At 37.1% G+C, this 16,686-nt stretch overlaps 1 protein-coding gene across 3 annotated transcripts in view; it reads left to right on the forward strand.

The window, feature by feature from the left end:
* LOC115224119 (protein PAT1 homolog 1) overlaps window positions 1-16,686 on the forward strand; it is a 56,774-nt gene that overhangs the window by 14,429 nt on the left and 25,659 nt on the right. For all 3 annotated transcript variants that reach the window (XR_004997925.1, XM_029794926.2, XM_029794934.2), the window contains 8 exons: window positions 1,996-2,139; window positions 4,513-4,767; window positions 6,460-6,649; window positions 8,288-8,404; window positions 11,079-11,187; window positions 11,631-11,696; window positions 12,796-12,979; window positions 14,798-14,915. Coding sequence is in view for 2 of the 3 variants with exons in the window: in XM_029794926.2 (XP_029650786.1) it covers window positions 1,996-2,139; window positions 4,513-4,767; window positions 6,460-6,649; window positions 8,288-8,404; window positions 11,079-11,187; window positions 11,631-11,696; window positions 12,796-12,979; window positions 14,798-14,915 (1,183 nt within the window). In the remaining variant the exon portion in view is untranslated. The remainder of the gene's footprint in view (window positions 1-1,995; window positions 2,140-4,512; window positions 4,768-6,459; window positions 6,650-8,287; window positions 8,405-11,078; window positions 11,188-11,630; window positions 11,697-12,795; window positions 12,980-14,797; window positions 14,916-16,686) is intronic.

Below are 16,686 nucleotides of genomic sequence, written 5' to 3' on the forward strand. Positions count from 1 at the left end.
TAATCATTATTAGAACCCTTTGACAACATCCTACTCTTGCTGCTACAGCAATGAGGGCAGGATTATTTTTATGAAACACAAACAAGGAAATCTCTAGAGACAAAAGTATATATTTTCTTAGGGATTGCCCCTTCCTTTTTAGCAAGTAAATACTGTGCCATTTGATCAACCACATTGTCTGGTGATGGTAAGTTGAGATTTTATATCCTTTGGAAAACATTTCTCTGGATAAATAAAAAAATTTTTTTTTTTTACATGCCTTGTAATAATGAAATGTTTACAATGCTTGTGCTCAGTGGTAGGCTTGTGAAGAAGAAACTGAATTCATAAGATTTTTATTTCTAGTTGGTACTACACCATCTTTTTTTTCTTTTTTTTTTCTACTCTGCTTGTAGAAAAAATATGAATATCATATCTTCTTATTTCTCCTCCCTGAAGTGTAAATCTTAACTTCTAATCTAGTAATGAACATTAATGAAGTAAAATGTGGTGGTAAGAATGAACTTACAATCGATTAATGAAGTAAGATAATGAACTTACGATCAATTTCAAAATGCATGTGATATACTTCATTTTATGAAAGGCACGAAAAGCATAAGGTTTTGAATTCCTCTCCAATAAAACTTAAGGTTCCATGTCTGCTGTGAAAAGCTAAAGTATATTTCATATACTTTGTAAGTCGAAAACTTAACTGACTGAATTGTATTGTAAATTTAATTTTAATGAAGTAACAAGTAAAAATTGTCTTTTTTGTATTAAGTTAAATATATAAATGTAAATTGAGCATCAATGAATAATGTATACAGAGAATATAACTGGAATAACATTTTCTCTGGGGCATCTTTTATCTTCAGCCACATCACTAGTACAGGCATGGTTGTGTGCTTGAGTTCACTTTGCAACTACGTGTTTCTGGGTTTAGTTGCACTACATAGAATCCTGGGCAAGTGTTTGCTACCATAGCCACTTGATTGGATTTTAGTCAATAGAAACTGGAAAGCTAGCTATGAATGGAACTAATCTTATTCGGAGTGATTGTCCATTTGTTTGCAAGCATTCAGTTTAGGCCACTGGTCTGAGGATAACTTTCCTTACTTCGACCTTTGGAAGTATGCTGTGCGTGAGAAGACCCGGCAGGACAAGTGAGACCACAACCCATGGCCTTAGTCCACTTATGCATACCTTTCTTTCTTGGGACACAAAACTCTACTTGTGAAGATTGTTGAGGCAAGTGAAAATCAACATCAATGGAAATTGTAGCTATGATACCAGTGCCGCCCCGACTGGCCTCTGTGCCGGTGGCACGTAAAAAGCATCATCCGATCGTGGCCGTTTGCCAGCCTTGTCTGACACGTAAAAAGCACCCACTACACTCATGGAGTGGTTGGCGTTAGGAAGGGCATCCAGCCATAGAAACATTGCCAGATCAGACTGGGCCTAGTGCAGCCTCCTGGCTTCCCAGACCCCAGTTGAACCGTCCAACCCATGCTAGCATGGAAAGCGGACACTAAACGATGATGATGATGACTTGGAAGTCCTGAAAAAGATCATGTATGCTGCCCGTCATTGTCTGTTAACTATTAAAACTAAAATTTCTTGTGATTAGTTACTGTGGAGTGACACAGTCCACTGTTGTAAGTAGTTGTGGTTACAATAGTTCAAGTGGTTTGTCAAGTTAAATTTAAGTTCTAAGAAGATAAGTGTCAGCTTTCTAATTATCTTAATTTTCATATATTACATAAAAATCTAGTCTTCACTGAATGATAGAACTAAATTTTGATCATTAACAGGTATTTTGAAATACATAAAGTGCTATAGTGAGCACTTTAGAAAAAGCTTTAAATCTACTCATACCAAAATATGCAATCTGTTAAAAATTAATGTAAAATGTGGTATTGAAAGAATCAAATTTATTTCCATATGGAAAGATTAATGCTGTATTTTTTTAAAGAATTTTGGTAGGGAAACTTGAATTTAAACATTTTGTATTCTAAGGTATCACCAAACAGCCACAGTATTTGGTGGTCTCCTCCAGCAGAGATTTTGCAGCCTGGTAACACACAGCCCAAGCCAAATCCACCTGATAGTCTTCAGTCTTTCTTTAATTTTGCCAAATCAACTGGGCAAACTAGCCTTCAGGTAAGTAGATTGTAGCTATTTTCAGTTAAGGCAGGCTAATGCTGTTACTCTTAGGCAGTCTGTTATCCAAGAATTACAACTCTTGAACAAGAAAAGTTTATTAAAAGAAAATTCCTCCCAAATCTGGATATGCATCTTTTCATAGCATAATTTTAACATTCACAGACTGAGGTCATTACACGTCTTTTGGAATGTTGAACATCCAGTGATTGTCATGGAATGTATTTTGATACCAACTGGTCTATCATCACCCCTGGTTCTATGATATAAACTTCTTGTTCAAAGTGAATTAAATTCAAACCAACCAATTTCATTGAAAACTGTACAGGTCAGTAAGGTGAGAGTTAACTATGAGTACAATGAAGAATTTGGTGTACAGGTAGGTATTCATCAAGGCTCAGTTCTTAGTCCCCTCCTGTTCATTGTCCTCCAGGCCATAACAGGAATTCAAATTTGGGAGCTACTGTATGCTGATGATCCTGCCCTCATAGCAGATTCTATATCAGGGCTAGAAAAGAAAGTTCAGGTGTTGAAGCAAAACCTGTAATCTAAGAGCCTTAAGGTTAACTTGGCAAAGACTAACGTCTTAGCAAGAAGACAGACAAGACCTTATCCCCCTGGTGAGTGGTTCTGCTCATAAGTCTAATTGAGCAGGCCTACAGGGAATACAACTGTGACCATTGCATATTTTTGTGCATCTAGGACTACATTATTTAATGTGTCCATCTTGTAAGATAGTAAAATGTCATTTGTAGGAATCTGATCATTACTTGTGGTAGGTCAAGTGATTGAATACGGGGTCATCTTACCAAAATTTACTTTGCTGAAGTAGACAATGGCTGATATGTTTGATATACCATTTAATGGTTACTGGCTATAGATACATTCCAGCTCTGATTGTTTTATACTGGTTCATATAAGAATGGTTAGTAATAGCCAAGAATGTTATTGTATAATTATGAAAGGATAGTGTTCAGAGTTAATTTGAGGATTTTTTTTTCTTTGTCATCTGCTGCATTTCTTTGCAGATTAAGTTTTGAAATCTCGGTATGTTATACAGGTCTGGTATTTTGTTTAACCTTTTCCTTACTATGTTGCTAACCAAAGTACACCCTTTATGTCTCAGTAAAATTCTAAAATAATCATGAATTTAGACTCGTTTCATAACTTTTATTAATCAGCATAGTGATTTTTGGAACACAGTTTAACAAAAGGTCCTTAAGCAAATCAATTTCATAGTTTTTGTCTCAAAGTGAATCTAATTACAGGTAAATACAATGAAATATAGAATTAAGTTTTGTATAAACACCAGCATGGAAAATAAGTTATCAGCTAATATTCAATGAATATACAACAGAATTTTAATATGGAAGCATTGTGCAAATTACTGGATTATCTATCATTTGAACTTAATGTACATAAATAAGACAGGTGTACCATAAAAGTAAAACAACGATATAGTGGAATTTAAATAGATGTCATGAACTAAATGAAATTAATTCACATGCATACATAAATACACAGGAACACATACACTAATGATTAACAATACAAATTAATCAAAATTTGTCGCATGCCTTACAGATTTGTAGGTGAATAAAAAAATAAAAATATAAATTTGAAAATATTTACAAATTGAATTTACACACGCACATGCACAATATTCTTGAAAGTGTTCAGATTTCTTTCTTCCAAGTATGTAGGAAACCTCAAACTGTTTTTTCATCGTTATGTTGTAAGAATTCATTTCAGTTTTGAAACATAGTGAAACATTTCAGAAAATCAAAGTGGGGGGGGGGAATCTCCAGAAATTTGCAGTACTAGGATATCATGTAAAATAATGTTGGACACTGCAACTCAATTGTTTGCATAGTGAAATTGTGTGTTTTTGCAAATGTACTAACGAAATTTGCACTGAAATATGAATAGGCCATTTCAAGTGGGTATGACAGTTTGGTAATATTAATGAAAATATTTTTGGGGCATCTACAGGTGGTCTGGTAATGAAAAGGTTAATGACATAATGGTACTGCAAGTTCAACATATTCTCCATTTATCTATAGTCTAGTGATTTACATTCTTAACCAAATTATTCCTTTTATGCTTATTGCCTTAATTAGTTTAACCCTTTAGCATTTAAACCAGTCCTATTCGGCCCAAATCAGCCAGATCCAGCTCTTCACACCTACCCTACAATATCATTCTAAAAATAAGCAATCCTATCATTGAGATCTTGAAGTTGCAAGATAATGCATAATTAATTTTTAAAAATGTGTCATTACTTTTGATAAATTAATCTGAATGCTAAACGGTTAATGAACTGTATTCTAATAGTTCTTGTTTCAATACTGTCATATAATATTTCACTTGCAGAATTCAAAACAAATGATGCAGTCATCTCGCAGCATAACAAGACCTCATACACTGGCAGAAGTGGAAAAGAAACTTTTCTCAAACGCTAATGTTGTAACTGCAGAAGAATTGGAAAGGCATATGAGAGGAGATGTTCCTACATCAAGTAACCAAAATTTGGATCATGTGTCTCCATTTTCAATGGCTGCGCCCATTCCTCCTGTTGGTTCAGCGCCTTCATCGTTTACATCTCAGGTGTTTAATAATGCACATGATGTAAGTAAACAAGCTTTTTATCTTTGTCTCTTTTACATGTGTATCCAGTCCATGCTGTAATATGGTTGATTTAAAGAGCATCCAGCTGTAAAAATCATGCCAAAGCAGACATTGGAGTCAATGCATCTTTGGGCACATTGGTTCCTGTCAAACCATCAAACATATGCCAGCATTAAACATGGATATTAATCAATGATTATGTGGTTGAAAAGTTTGATTCCCAACTGCATGGCATTTTGGGTATATTTTCTTTTGTAGCCCAAGGCCAACCAAAGACTTCTGAGTGGATTTAGTGATGTGTGTGTGTGTGTGGATGCATCTCCTTGTGTGGACATTGTGTGATAATTGTAAAAGAGTGTCATTGTCATACTGGTAGTGTCATTCATTTCCAATATTCTGCTAAAATGTCTAGCCACATGGTGATTATATATATAAGAAAAGGAGTGTATTTCCATGCAGGAAAAAATAGAGAATTTGTTTTTGAAAATGCAACTGAATTTGAAAAGGTTACAATTGTTTTTAAAAGCATTTCATATGCACAAATGCAAGATAGCAGCAAAGTGCAGACAACTTTGTTGACCCTGCGGAGAACCTTGTGTTCTCTGCTGCCTGGACTATTGCTCCCAGTTATAGTCACCACACAGTGCCAAACTCGCAGTGGAGCTTGAAGCACTACACCAAAAAGATTGAAACAGTGCAGCGGTTGAGCTGTAGGGATAGGCTGAGAAAGCTTCAGCTTTACTCCCTGGAGCGAAGGCATGGGAGATATGTAATAATATACATATGGAAAGTCCTAGAAGGGCTAGTACCTAACTTTGGCATCGAGTGTTATACAAATGCCAGAACTGGTTGCCATTGTATTGTACCAAAGGTACCATCCACTCCGTCAAAACTTAGGATCAGGCATTGCAATAGTCTAGGGTTCAAAGGCCCACAGCTCTTCAATGGCCTGTCACAAAAATTAAGAAATTTGGATAAGGTGGAAGTAGATGTCTTCATAAAGGAACTAGCCATCCTCCTCTCCACAATACTGGATGAACCAACAGCCCAACATGAGGTACAGACGAGGGCAGCTGGAACAAAGGTACATACAAGGGTGGTGATGTGAAATACCAAGACAGACTTATGCTTATTGTCCGATCCCCATATACTGCATTAATATTCCTCACACTTTCTTTATTGAACTCTTTCAGTAAAATATGTTGAATATGCTCCTTTGTCACTTCCATTATATCTCTGAAAAAAATAACTGTTAAAATCAAACTGCACTCTTGAAAACTTGCGATAAGAATAAAGCCAAGGTAAAATTACTCCCTGTTTTTATAAGTTGATGCAGGTAGTTTATCGCGTACCACTCAGCCTTTTAGTTCATGCAATTGAAAGAAAAACACATGGGACAACCTGATATTATGACAGTTTTTCAAGTTATTAACTACACATTGATCTTGACTAAAATGTTTAGTGACGTTTTTGGTGAAGAAAAAAGTGTTGTTTTTGAGCGTTTCAAAATTATCTAATTTTTGTAAAGGTTAAATTAGAAAATTTATCATGAAATTAATGGTCATACTTTACAATATCTGTGAGTACAATATCCCATAACTTGATATAGCGGTAATACAGAGAATGTCTGTGTGTGTGTGTGTGTGTGTATATTCTGATGAATATTACTTATTTTTACATTTATTTTATCAGACAAACAAAATGTCCGGAAGCTTAAATTCGATGCCAACTATTGCTTCTATGAATGGCAGGGGTTCACCATGTTTACCGCCTGGAATCCTTCCCTCACAGCATCTGTTACAAAATGGTGGACCATCATCACAACTCTTGCAAGGAATGCAAGCACGACTTAGCAATGGTCATGGCCCATCGCCTATGCCTGGTAAGCATGTAGCAGTGTGTGTATATGTACATAAAATCTTTTGTTTTTTGTATTCCTTTTGTCTATAACTTTTTTTGAAAAATAAAAAAAAATTCCCCTTTATAGATAAAATCTCACTTGTTTGTCATTTTACTACCGCCTTTATTCGAGCAAATCAACTCCCAGGACTTATTCTTTGTAAGCCTAGTACTTATTCTATCGGTTTCTTTTGCCAAGCCACTAAGTTACGGGGACATAAACACGCCAGCATCGGTTGTCAAGTGATGTTGGAGGGACAGACATACAAACATATACACACGCACACACATACACACGCACAAACACATACACACGCACAAACACATACACATGCTCAAACACATACACACGCACGCACACATACATACACACGCACATACACACACACACACATATATACGTACGTACATACATACAACTGGCTTCTTTGAGTTTCCGTCTACCAAATCCACTCAAAAGGCTTTGGTCAGCCTGAGGCTATAGTAGACACTCGCCCAAGGTACCACACTGGGAATGAACCTGGAACCATGTGGTTGGTAAGCAAGCTAGTTACCACACAGCCACTCCTGTGCCTATGAATTGTTAATTTTTCACAAAGACGTCCAACTATATATATATATAAAATATGTATATCTAAAAATATAATCAAAATAACATAGCAAAAAAGGAATTTTGCACATTTTTGACGACCAGTTACAATTGTTTCATCATCACTGTTTTTAATGCCATTTCGTGCAAATGTTCCGTGTGAAAAGTTGTGTAATGTTGGTGCGCTCTTACATTGTGTGACCTATTTTACACTTCTTGCTTCCTCCCAATATAAGCAACATACTATGCTTGACAGTTGCATAATGTAACAGCGTGGAGGCACAATGGCCCAGTGGTTAGGGCAGCGGGCTCGTGGTCATAGGATCGTGGTTTTGATTCCCAGACCGGGCGTTGTGAGTGTTTATTGAGCCAAAACACCTAAAGCTCCACGAGGCTCCGGCAGGGGATGGTGGTGATCCCTGCTGTACTCTTTCACCACAACTTTCTCTCACTCTTACTTCCTGTTTCTGTTGTACCTGTATTTCAAAGGGCCAGCCTTGTCACTCTCTGTGTCACGCTGAATATCCCCGAGAACTACGTTAAGGGTACACGTGTCTGTGGAGTGCTCAGCCACTTACACATTAATTTAACGAGCAGGCTGTTCTGTTGATTCGGATCAACTGGAACCCTCGTCGTCGTAACCGACGGAGTGCTTCCAAATGTAACAGCACACCTTTTGATGCAAATCTGATGACTTGCCACTCTAATGCATGAAACTGCAACTATTATGTAACTTCACATGGAATTTTGCTATGGCATTAAAAACGGAGTGGTACTGAAACAATTGTAAATTGTCATTAAAAATGTGCTAAACTCTTTCTTTCTTATTTGAATTATACTGTACTTTTCACTTGACCTACACATTGGATGTAGCAGTGTGATATCTGGATTTTCTACACCAGCAGAATTTAGATCCTCCTTGAGATTCCAATTCAAGAGTGTAGATAGTCTGTAGCTAGAGAAGTAAAAAAAAAAAACAAAAGCCATTATCCTTTGACTGGTTCAGACCTTTTCTATTATTTCTCTATTCAGGAATGCATCTTGGTATGAATAGGAATTCAACACCAACTGGTCACAACCAGCCATCTCAGGCAGCAATTGATGCCCTTACAAAACAAAGGTTACCTTATCCCTGCAATTCGCTCATTGGTAAAGTACTTTATGTTCATATGTTCTCTTCAGTATGTATGTCACATTGTTCTTCATGCTTGCCCAGCAGATTGAAATGCTTACATTCATGGTCTGTCTTTCATGCTACATCTATCTCTTGTATGCTTGTGCAGACATACCTATTAGCAGTCCTTGTGCTCTCTTAAACCTGCCTGTGTTTTCTTATTCTTGATGGTCCTAAAGGAAACTAGGTGCAGATGAATGACTTGTGAAGGTTGTACAAGCTATTTATACTGATGCAGTGAATCAATAATGATTTTCATGACTGTTTAACATGAAATTAAAAGTTCTTCATGATCCTACTGGCTGTTCATGGGAACTATTATATGCTGATGATCTTATTCTCATAGTTGAATCTGTAGTGGAATTAGAAAGGAAATTTCAGGCATAGAAACTCAACCTAAAATCAGAAGCCTCTAGTCAAACTTAGCAAAGACAAAAATTTTAGTAAGTTGGAAAGAAATGAAGCTAATATACTCTGTTGGATGTGCAGTGCAAGTAAACATGAACAACAAAATGCATGTGTTGAGAGAAAAATTATGCATAAGAGGACTTGGTTATAGTGTGCAGACAGCTGTATGTCAGTTGCTTGATGTGTATGGAGCTTGTGGAACAGGGAGATCCAGGAGGACATGTGATGAAGTGGTGAAGGTTGATCTAAGAACCTTGAAGCTCACAAAGAATACAGAAGGCTGGGATGACTGGCAATATGCAGTTTTCAAGAAGACCTCCCTATCTCAGTGAAACTGAGAATCTGGAAGCAGTGTGTGTGTGTTTGTATTGATGTGTAATTGGGTCTCCTGTCTAATTTCTTGCTCATGCATCTCCTCTGACTGCAGTATTCTGCTGCTACCATTTAATTTGAGAGGCACTGCATACTTCACTGACTTCTTCCCGATAGCCATGTGGCTCCTCTGCATCAACAAACCTATTGTTCTGCCCCGTTTCACATACTTGAACCCCTCGTCTCCTAGCATTAATTTTCCTTCATCTCTACTGTAGATCCATGTAGCTGGAAGGGGTCTTGGTCTTGCAAACTGCATGTTGACCTCACCAGTGCAGGTGCCACAAAAAATAGTACAGGGTTTCCCAGAAAGATTTACCCTTTGATATTTCTTAATTATTCAAAATTAACTTAAGGTAGGATAATGGAATTTGGCACACACATTCTAATGTAAATTGTTAATCTATTGCAGTAATTACATTTCAAAATGATTACCTTTCATCTTCATCATAGTCTGCAAACAAGTAGCCACTGAGTTTCAGGAGTGCCATACCACCTTTTCATCCAACTTGACCCATGAAGACAGAAGGGCTTTCTTCAGATCTGATACATTTGAATAGAAGAGAGCAGAAACATTACTCTCTAAGGTTGACTAGATAGCAAAGTCCATGGGATTGATGTTGCCTGGGCTTGGGGGAGGCCATATCACGTCCCAAAAACTGCTGAAATGCTTTTTGCACCACCTCTGTGTATAATTGGATGTATGGTCTGGAGCCTCGTCTTCAATGAAGATGTAGTGGTCACCAAAGATTTCTATGACCCAGAGTAATGCTTTCTCATCCAACATTTCCACATATACTTCACTGTTGACCTTGATGCCAGCATCGATGAAGGTCAAGGAAGACTTGAATTTGAACGCATCAGATGCAACTATGTCCCACACCATGAGTGAAACTGGCTTCTGATGGCGTAAATGACTCCTGCATTATGTGCATAAAGCCTGCCTATCTGCCTGTTGATTGCCTCCATAGTGAAGATCTTCTCGTTGGTCTGGATTGACTCTTTGTTAGTGGCATGCTTCATCTCAACCAACCTGGTTTTACCTGTCAAGCTGTTTCTGCCTGGAAGCTGCTGAAATTAACTGCCGAAAGTGTTTCTTGTATGCAGTTAGCTTTAACTCATCTTTAAAAATCCTGTGCATTGACAAGTTCTAAATATCAAGAGCTTTGGGATTTTTTTTTCTTTCTCATTCCTGTAGTGATTTCTGTTCATTCACTTAAGTTTGTTTGGTATGAATTGATTGTTTCCTAGCAAGAATTGACTTACTAAAGGTAGTGGACTCCATATATCGTTTTCAGATATTGAACACTGTTTTACGGCACACATTCAACTGTTTTATTATTTCCTTCTGGCTCACTCTTTCAAAGCAACAATCTGGTCACGTTTTGCTTTTGACACCATGTTTGTTTACAAAAGTATTATAGATGAACAAAACAATAGACATATATGCAAATCTTTATATAAAATATAGGTAGTATTACCTAAACTGATATTCTTTCGGAAGAGTTTTAAACATGGCTAAATATTTCTGGGATACCCTGTATGTAAAGTGGTTGGCATTTGGAAGAGCATTCAGCCACAGAAACAATGCCAAAACAGACATTGGATCATGATGCAGTAGTCAGACCTGTCATCCTGTCAAACAGTCCAATCCATGCCAGCATGGAACACGGACATTAAATAGTGATGAGACTTAGTTTCTTTTTCTCTTTAATATGGTGTAAATAGAAAAATGTCGTTTCTGCAAGAATTTCATTGACTTTTGTAGCAATAACAAGTATAGCTAATTTCCACAAAGTTTGTATTAAAACCAACTGAAATATCTAAAAGAAACTGTTTTGAAATTTGAATTTTGAATTATTTTCTTAGGAAACCTTGCAAGGAATCATCCTGTGCCCAGATTTCCACCAAATTTGATATACCCTCCAAATTTAATGAGAATAGTTGGCTCATCAGTTCCTAATATTAATGGACAAAGGTAAGTTATTTTCCTATTACATTCTGATAAAATCTTGTCAGTTATTCTTTACAACCACTCGGTTCAAAGACTCTCTTGACCAGAAATGGCCTGAACTCTTTGCATGAACACCCTCCATGTCTCCCTACATGGCCTTGTTTTTGCTTTTTGAACCAAAAAATTAACAATTTAATTCTAAGTCTTTGATAATGATGATGTGTAGAATCCCAGGTTGGTTTAATCAGAGCAGACCTTGTGATGGTGGAAATAAAAAGTTTGATGGAAGCAAGGCGATGTTTTTACATGGAACTGTTGTGATTATTAAAATGTTCTAGACTTGTTTATTGGGTTTCAATTTAGTTATTGTTCATTAATATCTTCATTTAACAAACCAAAATGTCAAATTAGCCTCTACTGTTTGCATTAAATTCTTTCTTTTTTTAATTCCTGATTCTTTTTTTTAGAATTCCTCATCCAAATGACAATGTCAGGATTCACAGACCACCTCATCAAATGCGTCAATTTAATAAGTGAGTTTTATTTGTGTTTATATTGTTTCAGTAAACAACAGGTGCAGGCATGGGTACATGGTTAAGAAATTTTCTTCCATACCATGTGGTTTTGGGTTCAATCCCACTGCATGGCACTTTGGATGAGTGTCTTCTATTTCAAGCTGACCAAAGCTTTGTGTGTGAATTTGGTGGGTGGAAACTGAAAGAAGCCTGTTGCGTGCATGTGTGTGTGTGTTAGTGCATTTGTTTAATTTTATTCTATGACCTTGTCCACTTGTTTGTGCCTTCAAGGGCATGGAAAATAAGAGACTGTACTTGAAAAACATATTGGTTAGTGGTTAGAAGTGTGTGGAAAAATGGATTTAAAATGAACAAACTCTAAGTAACAATGTCAGTAATAATTTAAGTAGTTCACATTTTTATTATAAAATCTTGAAACATCAAGTTAATAAAAATTGCTGTCATCCATACATGCAGGCTTGTTCTTTATAGTTTCTGATGCCACATAAAATGCACTTGTGCCAGCACTGTAAAAACACCTGTTCTGGTGGCACATAAAAAGCACACAGCACACTCTGTATAGTGGTTGGCATTAGGAAGGGCATCCAGCTGTAGAAACCATGCCACAACAGACAATTGGTGTCTGGACAGCTATCAAACTGTCCAACCCATGCCAGCATGGAAACGGACATTAAACGATGATGATTATAAAATCTGTCCAGGTTAACTTCACTATGTGCAGAAATGAAATAAATTATATGAATTAATGGTAGTGATTCTCATATTATATTTATGAATCAGATGGAACTGATGAGCCTAAGGCAGTGGCTGAAACCAAACATTATCTTAGTTTAATAAGTTCAACAGTGAATCTTGTTTATAGAAATAGTAATAAGACAGATGTTTAGTCTTGTCTCAACTGTTGCTGTTAATTTAGATACTGAATAAAAATCATATGTTCCAGTAGCTTAGTGGATTAAGTCATTGCTCTCTTTCACTTATAAAATGTTTTTAGTTGTAAAAAAAATGTGGACATACTCTAGAGGTAGTTAATTTAAAATAGACTTTATTTTGTTGTTTATATTTTATGGAAAGGAAAATGTTCATTTATTTACAGCCAAAACAAAAATAATTATCAGCAGCAGCGAGGACGCGATAATTATCGGGAACGTTTAGACACACGGCATCCTATTGATGAATATGCTGGGATTATGACACAGAAGGAAAAAGAATGGGTTATTAAAATTCAGCTTTTGCAGTTACACACAGATAATCCTTATGTTGACGATTATTATTATGTAGTAAGTATTCAGAGCCTTTTCCTCTTTCTTAGAAATTAAATAACTCAATCATTTACATGGAAGAAAGTAGTAAGTAGTGCTTAAAGCTTTTAATGCTCTACGCATCAGGTTATTGCCTCTGCTTTTGTTTTCCACAGTCATGCATGTCCGGCCCAGTTAAGAGTACCCCTGATGCCTGGAGTGATATATGCTTGGTAAGACCTGTTGAGTCAAAACCAATATCGTAGCTGTGGGCCGTGCCCCCTAACTGGCTCCCATGCCGATGGCCCGTAAAAAGCACCATCCGCATGTGGCCAATGCCAGTACCCCCTGACTGGCACATAAAAGGCACTATCCGAAAGTGATCAATGCCAGACCTGCCTGACTGGCTCCTGTGCCAGTAGCATGTAAAAAGCACTCACTACACTCTTGTAGTGGTTGGCATTAGGAAGGGCATCTAGCTGTAGAAACATTGCCAGATCAGATTGGAACCTGGTGCAGCTGCTGGCTCTCCAGACCTCGGTCAAACCATCCCACTCATATCAGCATGGAAGGTTGACATTAAATGATGATGATGCGAGGTGAAAAAAAACCTGATATTAATCAATGGCTAATATTTTCATTTTTGCAGCAAGCACAAGTGACACATTTACTATTCATTTGGCATTTATAATAAAAGCCATGCTTTACTAATGAGATTAAAATACATCTGAAACTCAAATTGTATCATGTATATGACGGTAAAAACCAAATTATTAGTCATTGAAGAATACTAATGTTAGTTTGTTTTTTTTGTCATTTTTATTTATTCCTAGTTAGCATTTATTATAGGGAGAGTTTACGAAAGAAACAAAAGACGAAGATAGGTGGTGTACAAAAGAAATAGATGTATTAGTATAACGCTCAGGAATAAAAAAAGTCTTTTACATTTCGAGCCTACGCTCTTCTACAGAAAGGGACACAGAAAAAACAAGGAGAGAAAAAAATGTGTGTAGTGGCTAACGATCTATCATGGCGACTGACTTGGACAGAAGGGTCACATTGATGCTCACTATATTCTTTTATTTCCTGCATTTAAATCTCTATACAGGATTAATTTATTCCTTCAAATCAATTGAAAATGCCTCGTATAAAACAATTTCAGGTCATGATTTTTATGGTATTGAAGGAAAATTTTAAGCAAATTAGTTTTAATCTGCAGTCTAGTTTTGCTTCTATGATGTATGTTTTACAAAAATTTTTCTTAATATAATAAATCTCTGAGCGAGATGTAAACAGTAGCAGCATGACATCATGAAATATATTTTCCACCTAAATGTGGCCATCCCATATGAGACGATGCTGCTGTAGATTTTAGCCCCGGGAAGACATCTCCAGCTGGCTAACGAACACTGTCTGTGTCCGATCAGTATTTGCTAAAGAAAATCATTGTTCCCATCTCTAGCCTGATGTGATACACACAGACCTGGGTTTCTGGGTAATAACCCATCATTAGTGTGTGACAATCACTGGCTAAGGATGAGATGTGATTCCGAACACAAAATACTATATGCTTTTTCCAGTGACAAACAGTTGCTGATCTCGAAAAGGACACAGCTGGAGGAGATGTCTTCCTGGGGTTGTAAACTACAGTAGCATCATCCTATGTGGGTCAGCCACATTTAGGTTGCAAATATACTTCGATATTTTCTTAATGTTCTCAAAGAAATGAGTATCAAACTATCAGTTCTTAAACCCTTAGCCTTTCCATTTGCTTCAAGGCAATTAACTTTCTTTGAAACTGATAATCCAGAATTTTTTTTTTAAATAATTAATAAATTTTTCTTGTTCTTATTGAAGCGCTACACTTTAAGGAAATCAGCTGAAGAGAGGAAGAAAAAGAACAAAGAAAATAAGGATGAACCAAAACTTATTATTCCAGCACTTGCTAAAATTGAAACAAAAGCTTATACTCCAGGTAAATAGTTGTTTCGGATATCCTAGTTGCAATATTTTCTGTTTGGTTCTAACCAGGATGCTGTATTAATGGACATAGTATGAAATATTTTTTTATCTCTCTGAAAGATTTGACTTGGCTCTGGTTTTGGATTTCTGGCTGCTATCATGTTCTGCACTACTTTGTATTTTGTAAGGCATGTTATATCAAAAACGTTCTCTTCCATTGATAGAGTGTCCAACTGTAAAAGTAATATTCCAACAGATTATCAAATGGATGATAACATGTAGGCATTTCAAAATTTTTGGCAAGATATTTAGCCCTATATTTCTTAACTTTTTGTATTATTCTTCCAACTAGTTATCTGGGATAGACCACTATCTGCTTTGTTGTGTTAGTCTCACTTCTATTTTATATTATTGTCTGCAACTAAAATCTGACTAAAACATTCTGTAGCTTGCAAAATCACTTGATCAAATGTAAATATCTTCAATTTACTAAAATCTCACCATTTTCATATAGAATTGGATGTAAAATTATTAATTATAAATTTTAAGGAAATTTCTGTTTTTGATAAATTGATCTGTTGGTTTTGATGTTGTGGATTCAGTTATTCCAATTACCTACTTATTGAATAAGCATGTGAAGTAGTTGAGTATTCCACAGACATGTGTACCATTAACGTAATTCTCAAGTAAAATGAGTGTGATACAGTGCCAAGAATGTACCTTTGAATTACAGGTACAATCTCTCCGAAGGGCTTCTGTACAGTTTCCATCTACCCAATTTCACTCACAATGCTTGGGTTGACCCGAGGCAATGGTAAAAAACACTTGCCCAAGATGCCACCCACTGGGATTGAATCTGAGACCTTATGATTGCAAAGCGACACAAGAATTGTAATTCCTTCATATTTCATCATCATTGTTTAACGTCCACTTTCCATGCTAGCATGGGTTGGATGATTTGACTGAGGTCTGGCAAACCAGATGGCTGCACCAGACTCCAATCTGATTTGGCAGAGTTTCTACAGCTGGATGCCCTTCCTAACGCCAACCACTCTGAAAGTATAGTGGATGCTTTTGCGTGCCACCGGCACAAGGGTCAGTCAGGTGGTACTGGCAACAGCCACGCTCAAATGGTGTTTTTTACGTGCCACCTGCACAGGAGCCAGTCCAGCAGCACTGGCAACGACCTCGCTCAAATGTTTTTACATGTGCCACCAGCACAAGTGCTAGTAAGATGACGCAGGTAACGATCACACTCAAATGGTGCATTTTGTTGCACTGGCACAGAGGCCAGTTTGTTGCTCTGGCAGCAATCACGCCCATATGGTACTCTTAGTGCTCCACTAGCACGGATGCCAGTCATCGAATTTGATTTCGATTTCACTTGCCTCGACAGGTCTTCGCAAGCAGAGTTTAGTGTCCACTGAAGGAAATGTACGCCTAAGTGGGCTGGTTACACCCTTGGCATAGGCTACGAGGTTATGGTCTCACTTGGGCTTGCCGAGTCTTCTGAAGCACAGAATATTTCCAAAGGTCCCGGTCACTAGTCATTGCCTTGGTGAGGCCTAATGTCAAAGGTCATGCTTCACCACCTCATCCCAGGTCTTCCTTGGCCTACTTCTTCCACAGATTCTCTCAACCGCTAGGGTGTGGCACTTTTTCACACAGCTATCCACATCCATTCTCGCCACATGGCCATACCAGCACGGTCGTCTTTCTTGCACACCACATCTGATGCTTCTTAGGTCCAACTTTTCTCTCAAGGTACTAACTCTGTGTTGAGT

This window comes from Octopus sinensis, linkage group LG2 (genome assembly GCF_006345805.1).
Source record: "Octopus sinensis linkage group LG2, ASM634580v1, whole genome shotgun sequence".
Lineage (NCBI taxonomy): Eukaryota > Metazoa > Mollusca > Cephalopoda > Octopoda > Octopodidae > Octopus > Octopus sinensis.